Source organism: Pseudonaja textilis, chromosome 1 (genome assembly GCF_049901715.1).
Source record: "Pseudonaja textilis isolate UNSWEBS1 chromosome 1, rPseTex1.2, whole genome shotgun sequence".
Classification (NCBI taxonomy): domain Eukaryota; kingdom Metazoa; phylum Chordata; class Lepidosauria; order Squamata; family Elapidae; genus Pseudonaja; species Pseudonaja textilis.
In genome coordinates, this window is record NC_141990.1 from 47,725,043 (window position 1) to 47,740,475 (window position 15,433).

Below are 15,433 nucleotides of genomic sequence, written 5' to 3' on the forward strand. Positions count from 1 at the left end.
TCTGCCTGACTAATGTGATACAAATATTCTTTCTAGTTAGCTTGATGTAGTCTCAGGGGGATAATGAGAAGTTTTACTTTTAAACAACTGACAAAAAAGACCAAGCTACTAAATTAGATCTAGTTGTAATTCATTTAAGTTATATTTTTTAAAATACTAGCCTGGGTATTTGAGTGAATCTTCTGCATCTCCCGCAAACACACACACCCCCTGCGCATGCACGCCAGATATCCGACAATCAGCTGTAGGGCGGTGGCATGCATGCAGGCACAGTGGGGCTCTTCCGGGCAACCTCTTGCATGCCAGGGAAAATGGTTCTGCGTGCCACATCTGGCACGTGTGGCATAGGTTCACCAACACGGGTATAAGGATATATAATTCTGTATAATGGACAACTAAATGAAAAATAATTTGCATAATTCCTGTGGGAACATTGAAGTAAACATCTATTACTCATTCCATTCTGTCTATACTGTCTATACTATACTATAAATACTGAGAGCATTTGTACCAAGACAAATTCCTTGTGTGTCCAATCACACTTGGCCAATAAAGAATTCTATTCTATTCTATTCTATTCTATTCTATTCTATTCTATTAAGAATTCTAGATAGATCTGTTAAACTATGTGGTATCTATTAAATAATGCTTATTATTCAGATCACATATTCATGAGGCTTAGTTTGTTAATAATTTATCTGTTCATTAGATTTGTTATAGCTGCCCTACTCCAATGTAGTCTGGGTAGTGTACAGAACCCCCCAAATTAAAAATCCATAAAAAAGAGATAAAACACAAAAAATGCAGAGACAACCCCAAAAATGAACTTAAAATCAATGCAAATTAAACAAAACAGGACTTCAAAAATACAATAATATATTACGTCCGGGCCTGGGACCAAAGCTAAGTTTTTATAAATTTCTGGAAGCCTAGGAGAGAGGGAAAGAGAGGGCACTGTCTTTATTTTTGATTAATTGTATAGGTAGTCCTTGACTTCCAATCACAATTGAGCTCCAAATTTCAGTTGGTAAGTGAAACATTTGTTAAGTAAGTTTTGCCCCTTTGTACAACCTTTCCTGCCACGGTTGTTAAGTGAATCACTGCAGTTGTTAAGTTAGTAACACAGTTGTTAAGTGAAGCTGGCTTCCCCGTTGACTTGGCTTAACAGCAAGTTACAAAAAGGGATGACTTGACTCCAGAACCTGCAACCATCGTAAATATGAACCAGAGGCCAAGTATCTGAATTTTGATCACGTGACTTGGGGATAATGCAACAATCGTAAATGTGAAAAACAGTCATAAGTCACTTTTTTCAATGCTATTGTAACTTTGAATGGTCACTAAATGAACTGTTGAGGATTACCTAAGAAGACTGTTTTACAAAAAGTGCTGTAACAATAGGGAACTCCCACTCTCTAACAATACTGAATCTTCTGTAGTCAAAGTACTTGAAACCGTCAGTACATTAAATCACGGGTGGGATTCTACCAATTCGCACCTGTTTGCTAGAACGGGTTGTTAATATTCTAAGCAGTTAGGAGAACCAGTTGTTAGAAGAATCCTGTAAGGAAGGCAGGAAGGAAACATTCTGGTGTTGCTTACAGAAACTGCCTCTCCGTTAACCCTTATTACATTCTTGGAAGGACTAGACTTCCTGTCTCAGGTACTTCTCTGGAGTTTTTTCCCCTTCCTTTGCTGCTACTTTGCTTGTGTGGAGTGACCATTCAAAGTTACAGTGGCACTGAAAAAAGTGACTTATGACCATTTTTCACACTTACAACTGTTGCAGCATCCTCACAGTCATGAGAGGCCAGGCAAGGAGATACGTGCCTCGATGTGAGTGATATTGAGTTGGCCACACTCAGCCAATAACATGACCACCAAGCCACGTCCACCCAATCACATGACCACCAAGCCAGGCCCACAGAACCAGTTGTTAAAAATTTTGAATCCCACCCCTCCATTAAACCATATCACTTACATTGGAACCGGCTCGCAGGATAATTAACAGTTTGTAGATCGGTTCCTAGATGCTTGGAGTGGTTGTTTATTAAAATATACAATATTTGACCCATTTTTTTCTGCACTTAGTAGCAAAAATGTGATTGATAGAATATGTTCACAAATGGGGAGATCCAGTCTGTAATAATCAAAACCAGTTTATGCTGATGAATTGAATTGAGAGGAGACGGTTTGCTCTCCCTCTGCAGCCCTCCATGTATACTTGCTCCAGATGGTTCTCTAAGCTGCCAAATCATTTTAAGAGTATAAAAGCTACAAGTGGGAGAAGAGGAGCTGAAAGTTCCCTCTCATGCAATTCTGGAATGCACTCATTATGCAGAAATAATAATGTGCAGGCACAAACAATATTATTACTGTTCAAAACACAACAAAAAAGAGGAGTTTTGAAGCACACTATTGGAGTTGCAATTTCAGTTACATAAAGGACGGGTATTTCAATCATGCTGCATCAGTTACTGAGTTACTGCCAGGCTACAAATTAAGATTAAAATTGAATGTAGCTTGAAAAATGTCATACCTCAAGGACAAAAGAAGGCTGAACAGGCACTAAAGATTTTATAATAGGAAGAAGAATTAAATTACAATAGTTTGTTTCTTATATGCTCTGGCAGTCTGAAAATTATTTTGTTCTCCATTTGTAGCCTTTTGAGCTTCTGTCTTTATCAATCCATGGGAAAGTGAGCTGCATTATGAAAATGTAACATTTCCTTGTAGTGCATTTTAGGACACAGAATTACTGAAAGTCCAGAGGATCTATCTGGACCATTATTATTATAAATTGTGTTCTGATATAGCAGAAAAGAATGATACTACTACTATATATAGGTCTGTTCTCAATCTGATACATAATCACTCTTCCAAAAACAATCTTACTGTTTCTTGCATTAATTTTACATTACTTATATAGGCTTTATGAATTGTTTCTATTTAAATGCATCTAGGGTAATGTTAAAAGAGTTATGGAGAATTTTATTTCCAAACTATTATTACATAGACTACAGAGACCCATTGTGATAAAACAATTTGTCATAATTAATTTGTCATAATTTGGATGCTACTTTTGGAATAATTTAATTGTTTATGCATATCCAGAGAACTAATTGGTGAGATGTAGGTGCCATCACTGTAGGTTTTTAAGAAGAGATTGGATAGTCATTTTTGGAATGGTGGAAAGATTTCCTGCTCGTCTAGGAAGTTAGAAAGTAGGAAGTCAGACTACAAGACTTCCAAGTTCCCTTCTAATTCTGTTATTCTGTAAACAGAAAAGCAGACATTATTACAAGTAGCTGAGATGCCTAACTTTGGAAAATCCTACCAGTAGCTGGAAATGGCTGGGTTAAAAGGCCACCCTGAGGCACAGATCATAGCAACACAAGAACAGGCACTATATACCAGACCATTTTTGCTGGGGTCGATTGCACTAGAGAGGATCCAAGGTACAGACTATGCAGAGAGGCCTCAGGGACACGTAGTGGCAGGTTGTAACATGCAGGTAGGAACATCATATATTGAAAGGCACAACCAGGTAGTTGGCATTGTGTTGTGCCCCTGTCGGAATCTGATTCGGAGGGGGAGGCCAAACAGCTGACAGGAAGTGGGAGTGTGGTTCTGTTAGCTGTGGAAGAAACGGGGGAAGGGCAAAGTCTTGCTAGGCAGAGCAGGGAAGAGGTAAAGCAAGGGAGAGGGAATTCAGAGGAAGACCTAGGTCCACCCCCTCTTCATCCTAGGGCACGCAGAGAGGAATGGAGAAGGGAGCAACATGAGTTGCGTGGCTTATGGGAGAGCAAAAGGCCCCGATTCCCTTCATTAGCTGCAGCTGGGAACAGATTGTATAAAAGAGGAAGCTGCACACAGCAAGCTGTTGGGAACAAATCGTGAATTTATCTGGTATCATCTGGTATATTTAGCTTATCTGTGTTCCTAGCATCTTCCCAACTGTGTGAGTTTTGCCATGCTTTCAAGTCTCAAAGTCCTTCTCCTGTCCTGTCAAGTTAATTACTGCAGCTTGGTTTGTTTGGACTTTTAGTTACAGTCTGTATGTACCTTGTTTTGGACTGAATTGTGTCCAGTTAAAGGCTGTTCCCGGGAGAGTTTTTCTCCAGCAGAAGGTAACCTGGACATTGGGGGCAATGTTGGAGATAATAAAGGGACTCTTCTTGCTTATTTGACTGCATTGCCTTTGTGCCATGCCCCGGGTCATCACACATTGTGTACAGGAACTTCTGCACAGTTTATAAACTACATTCTCCCAGGTTCAGGTAGGGGATTCCACAGAAGGTTGTGGAGAATAAAAGGGTTAAGATCTTGTGGGATTTCCAGACCAGAAAGGCAGATACTGGCTAATCAGGCAGACATCAGGGTAGGATACAAGGAGACAAGGACCAGAAGACAGCAGTGGTGGTAGATGTAGAACTGCCAAGTGACAGCACTATCAGAAAGGAGCATAAAAATCTGGAGAAGTACCAGGGTGTGAAGGTGGAACTAAAGAGAGTCTGGAAAGTAAAGGGCGAAATATTTCCAGTAGTGGTAGGAGTATTTGGGAGAAAGGTTTCAGCAGATTCCAGGAACAACTTCAGAGCTCTCTGTCCAGAAGAGTTTAGTGCTAGGAACAGCTGAGATACTGCACAGTTCCCTCAAATTGGCAGACTCCAGTAGAGGGCCCAAGATTGAGAAAGACGCATACTACCTATAGGGATAGGGACAGAATTTTTAATTTTTGTTATATGATTGGGTTGCTCATCTTTGCCTCATAAGCTATCTTACATTTTTACTGTGCACTTAATCATTTTGATAAACTTACTTGGACAAGGTGGCTAAAGCTCCAGTACAAGTACTTTTTAATACTGGGCAACAAAATCCAGAAATTATGGTCAGCAAGGAGGAAGGGAGGAGAGTCTTTCATCATATTCTGTGAATGAAGCACTCCATAAAATGGGATATGATTAAAAAAAAGAAACCAGTTCTGAAAACAATTCATGTGCATAAATAACTAGAGTAAACATTTGTGGTATAATGAAAATAAATTAATTAGAATTAATCAGTATCTATTATTTTGATTTAGTATGGAAAAGCAATATTTCCATAATATGTTTCTATTGGTTTTGGTTTTTGAACTAAATGAGGTAGTCTTTTAATAACAAATGCTTCTTAATCCATGTCACTTAATTAACAAAAAAGGCTGTGCACATTGGTTATCTATTTGCTTGTCAATGATTGAATATTATGGTTACATTAATTTATTTAAGTGTTTCTATTTTTTATAAAAATATTCACTTGGAAATAATTCAGATAACAATCTATCACTTTTTTCTGAATGTAGTAAGCCATGAAAATTGGAGCTGATGGAAACATGTGGGCTACACATGTTTTTGAAGAGGTACTTTGTTTTGTTGAAAATAAGAATATGAAACCCTGGTAACTGAATCAAAACACCTCACTGAAGAAAATAAGTCTCCAGGATCTTGGATAATTAATTTTTCTAATTTATATGGCTGCCAATTCATGACTCCAGTTGGAGTTAACAGAATAACAGAGTTGGAAGGGACCTTGGAGGTCTTCTGTCCAACCCTCTGCAGGAAACCCTGTAGCGTTTTAGACAGATGATTGTCCAATCTCTTCTTTAAAACCCCCAATATTGGAGCACCCACAACCGCTGGAGGCATATTGTTCCACTGATAAATTGTTCCAACTGTCAGAAATTTCTCCTTAGTTCTAGGTTGATTCTCTCCTTGAATAGTTTCTATTCATTGTTTCTTGTCCTGCCTTCAGGTGTTTTGAAGAACAGGTTGACCCTTCTTCTTTCTGGCAGCCCTTTAGATATTGGAACATTGCTATCATATCACTCCTAGCCCTTCTCTTCATTCAACTGATTAATGATAACTCTGCAATGATAGATGAGTTTTGATTTGGGGACAAAGAAGGATGAAAATATTGGAATGGGATTGAGCTCTTGCTTGCTCTTTTTCCCACCAGGATGTTTGGGGACTTTGGGCTGTATGTGTGTAGATGTTATGAGGACACTAGCTCAGCAATTAAAGACACTGAATTTGTCAGCCAGAAAGCTGACAGCCTGAGTCCAAGACTTGAGTCTCATGCAACGGGGTGAGCTCTCGTTGCCTGCTCCAGCTCCTACCAACCGGGCAGTTCAAAAGCATGCAAATATAAGTAGATAAATAGGTACCATTTCAGTGGGCAAGGGAACAGTTCATATATATAAAGAGGAATCTGTTTTATAAAAGGACTACCTTATTTTATAGAAAATTATTTTCAATGAATAATAATTATTTTTTGTGCTAGTTTTGGTATGCTTTGGCATATAACTTTTGGATGCAGTATGTGTATAGATATACATTTCCACACGTGAATACAAGTGATCCTTGTATAATTACCATAGTTGGGATTGTCAACTTGATGATCACATGGCTGCAACAGGCTTGTGATGTCATTTCCCTTTGGTCATTAAAGGAATCATTGCAATCATAAAGTGAGACATCAGGTGACTCTGACTTACAATTTTATTTCTGTGCACTCCATTAACTCTGCTTGTTGGAAGCCAGTGGTGAAGTGTGTGAATGGTCATCATGTCATTGTGAAAGACAATATGAGAGTTGGTCACCAAGTTGGTTTTTTCGCACTTTTGTAGTGTTGCATGGTCACTAAATGAGGCAGTCAGTAAGCAAGGGCTACCTGTATGTGCAAAAATACCCACGTGTGTCACACAAAAAGATTTATGGGGAGAGGGTTATCCAGGACTGATTTCAGCTGAGGAGACAATTCTGTCTTGACAAGATGGGGGAAACCGGGTATTATCTAAGAGTTTGGGGTTTAGAAAGTTTCACATTCAATTTTTGTTTGGGGGTGGATTCTGCTGATTCTTCCTTTCAATGTCATAATGCAAATCATCCCATAATGTCATTGAACTTAATTAGTTAAAGAAATATTTATCTCATATCATCATATTCATCCTCTGAGCCCTTTATGCAGATTGGAAAATGTTAATGTCCAAGAAGCCTCTTACTCTAGTGTATTGTAAGTTTCACATTATAATGTTATACTGCAGTGGAAGGAGAAACTGGCAATTGTTCTGCTGACTTGACTAAAACTGTCACTTGCATTAATCCTCAGTTGGAACTGGCTCTAAAAATAGAACTGCGACAGCTGACATTTTTCTTTTAAAAGCCTTCTCCATCTAAATATAGAAAGGCCTATGTTGCCTCTCACAGGAATTATTACATGCACAAGCCAGGGTATCCATAAATAACCATGGCATCTCCCCTGGTAACAACACATAACATGCACTCTGGATTGCTGGGAATTCAGCTCTCCTCTCCAGATGGGATTGTCTCAGCTGTCAAGCCTTAATTTTTAAAAGCAATTTCACCTCAGTGGCCTATGTAACATTATAAAAAGAGCTGCGAAATGTTTTAGAGGTAAAGATCTTAGATGTTGCAATGTGTGTCCTTTTTATTAGATGAGCAATGAGGTGGTTAAATCCTTGGATTGGAACAAAATAGAGACTGATTAGATAGCCAAGGAAGTAGCCAAGGAACAGAAGGTCTCTTAGAAAGGGTAGCTGTCAGGTTTTGAACACTTTTTTCCCCTTTTTTTGCACCTTTATCCACATACACCATTTTTTAAAATAAAAAAATGCAACGCAGTACTAATGGTCTCTCTTTCTTTCTTCCCACCTGATTCCTTAGGTGGGAGAGTTCAGAGCTCATGCAGCGGAGTGGACAGCCAATGTTACCGCAGAGTTCAAAGAAACCCGGAGGCGCCTGAGTGTTGAGATCTATGACAAGTTCCAGCGGGCTACCTCCATCAAAAGAAAGCTCTCTGCAGAAATGGCAGTAAATCACAGCCAAGATCTGACTCCTTGCAAAAGAACCTTGTCTGTCAACCACCTCACCAGTGAAAAAGATATCTTGCCTGCCCTCACAAAGACAGATAGCATTTATATGAATGGCTTGACTCCTCACTGTGCAGCGGAAGAAATTGCTGTGATTGAGAACATTAAGTAGCAGTGACTTTGAAGCCTGATCTTTTAATAAGAAGCCACCTATGGTTTCGACTTACCTTGTAGGTCCGATTATTTTCCCTCTGTCCATAACCGATGCCAATAGCATTTTTTAAAAATCATATGCATGAGTTCCAACAGAAATCTACCCACAATATGGAGTCATCATTATATTTCTTGAAAGACACAAGATGAATGGCACTTTGGTCATTGACAAATGCTGAACTAAGCAATGTTCAATGCCTATATATATATATATATATATATATATATATATATATATATATATATTGGTGCCCAGAGTGGTTTTCGTTTTTGTTTTTCTTCATCTCTCCTGTTGTGCTGCAAGGCGTTACGAATGAATAATGCTGGTTTAGGTTAACAATGTAGCTTTGAGAGATCAGTCCTTAAACTTTTCAGGGTCTACCATGCCACGCCTAAGAAAGGACCATACATGGACTACAATCTATATGTAAATGGCAAGAAAATCTTATGCAGCCTTTTACCTAAGAAATTTTTGTCAGTGCCTTATCTTTTAAAGAAACAGAACCTCTATATCTTTCATATGGGTTTTTGTTAGTTTGTTGGTTCTTGCATGAGTCCAATATCTCATGTTTATATTTCCTCTTGCCCTCCCCCAACCATGTTTTAAGGATGTCTGAAGCCAAGGATACCAGCGTTAAGAAATATGCCAAATCAAGGACATCAAAATGCCACTTCTAATCTAGCTTTAAAGGCACTGCAATTATAAGGGTTGCAAAAGGTGTCCCCTATAATTTTTTTTAAAAACTCAGGTGCAGATAATACATGTACACTCAATTGATATGTAGAATTTATGGATCCATGTCAGGTCTCATTATTTAAACTCTACTCATCCTTTCGTAGCCATGCACCATGTACCAAAAATCTTCAGTTGCGTGTTATTAAATTATCTGACAAGAGATACATCTTGGTGCAATAGATTCTTTTGCATATAAAGAATGCAGACCAATCCTGAATCAGCAGCAGGTCAGCTACTAGTAAATGCAGTGCTGCTGGCAGAAAAGCATTCATTTCCTCCCCCCCTGTTTGTTTGTTTTATCTGTGTCATGTTAGAAACTCACTTAGCACAGGGATCGTGCCTGCTGGATTGCTTTCCTTGAATGTTACATCCTACATTTTTACCCACTGCAGCTGGGAATAAAAGTAGGAATGCAATTTAAACTGGCATCACTGTGACTTTCAACACCAAGGGTATACAGTAGATGGTAGCTGAAGACAAATGCAGACATGGAAATAGTTGATCAATAGCACAGAGTATAATTAAATAGATGGTTCTTGGTTGGTTATAATAGGCTGATAACGCAGATCTGAAACCAATCCTTAGTCTTTCTTTGATTGTTTTAAAAGAAAACAACTTAATTTTATAGCCTCTTGTGTCTTCTGTTTCTAAGTGTGTGTATGAGATTCAGAAGGAATGCAAAATTTAAAATAATGGAATGGAATGCAATGGCTTGTCTTTTAAATTGTTTTTAAACATTTTATTCTATTGAAACATGGCTGTATATAAATACCCCTTAAAAGATTAATAGGCAGCCTGATCCTCAAAGCATAACTTAAGGTGCAAGACTCCTCTGAAATCACAGGAGCTTACACTGACAGAGCTATTTGAGGCCTTCGCTCTTGGCTCTGAGTATTTAATACAAAATGGGACTTCAATTGGATTAAATAACATATCCTTATCATTTTAATTATTATTAATAGCAGTATAAACTATGAATGTTAAATTTATGAATGCTTCATTTTTTTCCTAACAAATCTAAGTTATAGGTGTAAATAGCAATCAGTGAAGAGTTAACAAGAGTGTACATCTCAGATCAGTAAAGTTCCATTAAATATATATCAGGCCAAGCTCTTCAAAGAAAAAGGCCCCATCACCACCATTGCCCCCCAGCACAGTGTTCTGAATGTCAACATGGTAAGAAAAATGGTCTTACCATGTATAAACTGTGAATTGTAATGAAAATATAAAATAATAAAGTTTTTAATTTAAAAAATGTTTCAATGAATCCTACTTGTGGCAACTTTAATGCTGGGAAAACTTCTATAAAATCAGGACAGGGGAGCTCTCAAATTTTGATGATTTCTATACCCAATTTTAGCCTTCTTAGTTGTAATAAAATTATTTAGAATAGAATAAGAGTTGGAAGGGACCTTGGAGGTCTTCTAGTCCAACCCCCTGCCTAGGCAGGAAACTCTACACCAAAATGGTTATCTAACATCTTTTTTAAAACTTCCAGTATTGGAGCATCCACAACTTCTGGAGGCAAGTTGTTCCACTGATTAATTGTTCTAACTGTCAGGAAATGTCTCCTTAGTTCTAAGTTGCTTCTCTCCTTGATTAGTTTCCACCCATTGCTTCTTGTCCTGCCCTCAGGTGCTTTGGAGAATAGCTTGACTCCATCTTCTTTGTGTCAGCCCCTGAGTTATTGGAACATTGCTATCATGTCACTTAGTGGTGGGATTCAACCACTTCGCATCTGTTCGGGAGAACTAGTTGTTAACTTTCTGAGCAGTTTGGTGAACTGGTTGATGGAAGAAATCATTACGGCAGAGAACCGGTTGTTAAATTATTTGACTCCCACCACTGATGTCACTCCTGGTCCTTCTTTTAATTAGACTAGACATACCCAGTTCCTACAACCATTCTTCATATGTTTTAGCCTCCAGTCCCCTAATCATTTTTGTTGCTCTTCTCTGCACTCTTTCTAGAGTCTCAATATCTTTTTTATATCATGGTGTCCAAAACTGAATGCAGTATTCCAAGTGTGGCCTTACCAAAGCATCATAAAGTGGTATTAACACTTCACATGATCTTGATTCTATCCCTCTGTTTATGCAGCCTAGAACTGTGTTGGCTTTTTGGGCAGCTGCTGCACACTGCTGGCTCATATTTAAATGGCTGTCCACTAGGACTCCGAGATCTGTCTCACAGTTACTACTATTAAGCAAGGTACCACATATACTGTACCTATGCATTTGATTCAATTGTGGTTGTAAGTCAAGGACTACCTATATAAAGGTAAAGGAGTTCCTGTGGATTTTATTCCACTACTCATTGCCAACTATAGGGAGCAGTGTTCATCTCCATTTCAAGGACATTGAGCCAGCGCTGTCCAAAGAGATTTCAGTGGTCATGTGGCCAGCACAATGTTATGGAGCGCTGTTACCTTCCCATCAAAGTGGTACCTATTTATCTACTTGCATTTTCATGCTTTTGAACTTCTAGGTTGGTAGGACTTGGCGCAAGGATGGGAGCTCTACCCATCACATGGTGCTTGGGTCTCAAATCCAACTTGCTAGCTTTTTGGCTGATAAGCCCAGGGTCTTAACCATTGAGCCACTGTGCAGCATCATATTCATGTATATGCAAGAAGATTCAGAATCATATTACTATTTCTCTAAGATATTTAAAATCTCCTTTCTTTCCATCTTCCCAGCTTTTTAGGCTTCTCAAGGGAGTTAAATCTTCACCTAACTTATCCAAAATATGATAATTTGAGCTTGGTTACCTTTGCCCCAAGTGAGAAATCTGAAGAAGGCTAGATACTGATGAGGGTGGTGTACTGAGTTTTTTTCTGCTCTTTACTGATCCAGTTATTTCCTTTAATATAGCCAGTTCCCCTTATTAAGTATCTTATTAAATAGTGTGCTAAGAAACTTTGCAAAGGAAAGCAGATCAAAGCTTATTTGGAAGACTCAAAGAAGTTTGAGGAGACTTCCCCTAATGAAAAATAGCAATAGAGGAAAACACTGTCCACATCCAAGGACAGACACCTGATAAGGAGGTACAATTAATAAAACAACTTTAAAAAAAGAACTAAAGACAGAATGGGAGTAACATGCTGTGGGGATATCTAAAACTTGGCAATTATGGCAGAGAAAATGAATAAACAATTTAAGGAAATGCCATAGCTAAGAGAAGCATCCTTGAGATAGACAAGGCTCAAAAGATTATTTCTGAAATAAAGATTGAGGTGGAAGAATTATAGGACCATAGCAGATATGGCATAGCAGATATGACCATAGCAGTCCATAATTTATGAACTAAAGGAGTGGTAGTGAAAAATGAGAATTTGGACTTGTTCTATGATCTATTTTTTTTCTTTCCTTGGCTATCCATGCAACCTTCTCCAACATCAACATTCAATAGCATTAATATTCTCTCTGTTCTGCTCCTCCAAACTCGAGTTTTTACTTTCATAGCTTCAATTTTGTCACTGGGAAAACCATCACCTGCATGATTCTGATGTTTTAGGTATAGATCCATCATATATTTTTCATGTCCTTCATGGCTATCCCACCAAGTGTTAGTGTGTGGTGTATTTCTTAACTGTTTGTTACATTCCCGTTCATGGTTGCTCCTAGGGAAGCAGTCTGTAATGGAATGAGTGGATGGCCTTGGAGAACAAGAGAAAGAGATGCTGCCCAAAAAACCCCAATAAGACAAGAGAGTCAGGAACCCCCAGTGGCTTAACAGTCAAGGAAAGAAACTTAGGAAAGTCCTGCCCTAATTGTTCAGATGGTTTAAATGTGACAGTCTAACACCAGATTTGCAGGATTCTGTTGATATACTTGTACAATAAAGTAGAATTAGTTCATCTAATCACATTTCCCTGGGAGGGCTGACACTGTCCACTGCTTCAATATCTTCATTGTCAGTTCTAAAGCTGGTTGCTGTTCCTGTTATTATTAGTTTAATACGTTTACATTTAATCTTAATTCCATTGTTTCACTGTTCTTTTTCAATTAAGAACCAGTGCTATTGGCTAGTTCAATTTTTAAGGAAAAGGATGGGAAAGGATTTAATTTCTTGGCTATTCTCTCTCCACAATAACACTTAAGGATGGCTCCACTGACTTGAAAGCAGAAAAGGCCATTTTCACAATCCCTGCAGTTTGTATCTAGCTCATCATAAGAGAAAGTACAAATGACATAATATACAGGCAACAAAGGGACAGCCCCATAATCCACACGTACAGGATACCCTCAATGTAGATGTGATCTGGAGAAAATTCTCAGCCGAACATGTTTTCAACTGCCGTGAGGGAAAATCACCCATCCAGTCATTCTGGGATCCATATGAACTTGAAATGGTTAGCAGTCTAGCTTCCTCATTTTATATTAACTGCAAATTCCAGACACTGAATCACCATGTAGATTATGCTATAATCTTGACTAGGATAGTGATTATCAAAATATGAATCACTGTTCAGAAGCCAATAGGGACAGATTTCAGGATTTTAACACTTGTTGAAATGTGTAATGCATGGGTGTCAAACTTGATTTCATTGAGGGCCACATCAGGGTGGTGTTTGACCTTGGGGGGCCGGGATGGGCATGGCCAAGGTGGGCATGGCCAGCTCAGCATCACTTGTGTCGGGAGTGCCTGTAGTAGCCCAAGTGCTCTGCCAGCAAAAATGAGCTCCTGAGCTCCATTTTCAATTGCGACAGCTTCCTGCAATCATCTGCCAATGAAAAGGGAGCTCAGAAGGGCCGCCTGTGGCCTTCCTGGGCTCCATATTTGGTTGCAATGGCCTCCTTTGACCCTCTGCCAGCAAAAATGGAGCTCAAGAGGGCCACAAGCCAGGCTTCACTGTTTCCAGAATGGCCCCACTGACCAGATCTAAGCACCCTGCAGGCTGGATCTGGCCCTTAGGTCTTCAGTTTGACACCCCTGGTGTAATGCTTTCCCCACAAAAATATCAGTAAGGGAAGAAAATATCCAGTTTCACATGGGGGAAAAACTATTCTTGTCACTAATTTCTTGTTCCAGATATCAACTGATTGGATTTCTGAAACTGCTTACAATATTATATTTTCTCTTTGGTAATGACTACCCAGCTTTTGCTTGAAATAAATGATCAAAAAATAAAATCACCAAATGAATTTCCATTTTTTTTCTGTTACCATGTTATCTTAACAAATTCTTATAAATTAAATAAGTAAGCTAGATATGTCCTGAAGTAAATTGTTGTGCAGGATATAGGCAGGACTGCAACTGTTCATTAAAATCAGGTTTGACAGTTATGCATTAATCTTATAAATTGTAGCAGTAAACTAAATATAGAATTGTATTAAATCTATACACTCAGGTGACTGCATCTTTACAGAGAAAGACATTTTGCTCCATCACAGTGTCACAACAGACATATGTCAGAAATGAACAAAATCAAATTTTCTAGACAATGTGATTGAATTATTTCTCCTTCCAACTGACACTCATATCTTATTCATTGATATTACATTCTGTATCTTTTTTTCTGGTAAAGAAAGTACTGTATAAACTCTGCTAAAATTATATATGATATACAGTAATTATAATACAGGTCCATAGGTAACACGATGCATGGAATCCGTGGTCACTTTACTTTATTTAAAAACTTCTTGCAGAAGCTCTCAGATCCATTTTTGAAGATTAAGAGATCCTCTAAAGTAAGTTTTATTGAGTTGAGATGTTATAGAAGGGGGAGGAAAGGTGGAAATCAAATTACATCAGTTGATTTATTTACTTGGAAATGTGTTTCATATATCATGAATTGATTGTTACTTTATTGCCCTTTGCAATATGTTCTAAGGAATTAACTAAATTTTATAGCCTTTTCCTTTCCTTTCCTTTCCTTTCCTTTCCTTTCCTTTCCTTTCCTTTCCTTTCCTTTCCTTTCCTTTCCTTTCCTTTCCACAACTGTACCATGATTGGTTTGATTAGCTTAGATAAGGAAATATCTTGAAACAATGAACCAACAAAACATGGGTTGTGTAGTAACCATTTAAAATTCAAAAGGAAAGAGCAGCAGATATATAAAAAAAAACACCCTCTGGGTTACTCTTCAGAAAATTCAATTTTTAATAACTTTCTGGGTTGGCTTCATCTCTGTGGAAAGATAACTCCACAACACTGGTTGAGAAAATGTGTTTTTCAGCCTCTATTCCTTTCGTCTCCTGGAAGCAATGTTGGCTCAAGGATATATAATTGATGGCACCACTGCCTGCCAGTGCAAATATTTGCATTTATTTGAATGATTTGGAAGTAGGGGCGGAGTTGGCACCAGCCTAAATCTGGCCCTTTGCCTAGAGTGTGAGGCCATGTAGTGTTTTCCCCCTCAATGCTTTAACAAGCTGGGCTGTAATAGTCCTATAGGTATCCAGCTTCCAAGCCACAAAGGACTTTTTAGACTCAAAATATCACTTCATATTGTGCTCAGAGCTCCAGAGTGTAACCGAAATATCTTGAAAATAAAAGCCAAGGGATTTCCACCAATACATTGGATACCAGCTCCATCAATCTGGGGGTCCCCCCGAGCAGCAGAATAGCTGGTAGGGTAGCAGAATCCCAACCTTATCTCTACAGCTCAAATT

The 15,433-nt window shown here is 38.5% G+C and overlaps 1 protein-coding gene across 2 annotated transcripts in view; it reads left to right on the plus strand.

Annotated features, from left to right (window-relative positions):
• Positions 1–10,033, plus strand: part of KCNK2 (potassium two pore domain channel subfamily K member 2) — a 77,857-nt gene extending 67,824 nt beyond the window's left edge. The window contains exon 7 of one of the 2 annotated variants that reach the window (XM_087933426.1): positions 7,722–10,033. In XM_087933426.1, coding sequence (XP_087789552.1) covers positions 7,722–8,039 — 318 coding nt within the window. In that variant the 3' untranslated portion in view covers positions 8,040–10,033. The remainder of the gene's footprint in view (positions 1–7,721) is intronic. The other variant, XM_087933430.1, reaches the window with a different exon arrangement.
• Positions 10,034–15,433: the final 5,400 nt, after the last annotated feature.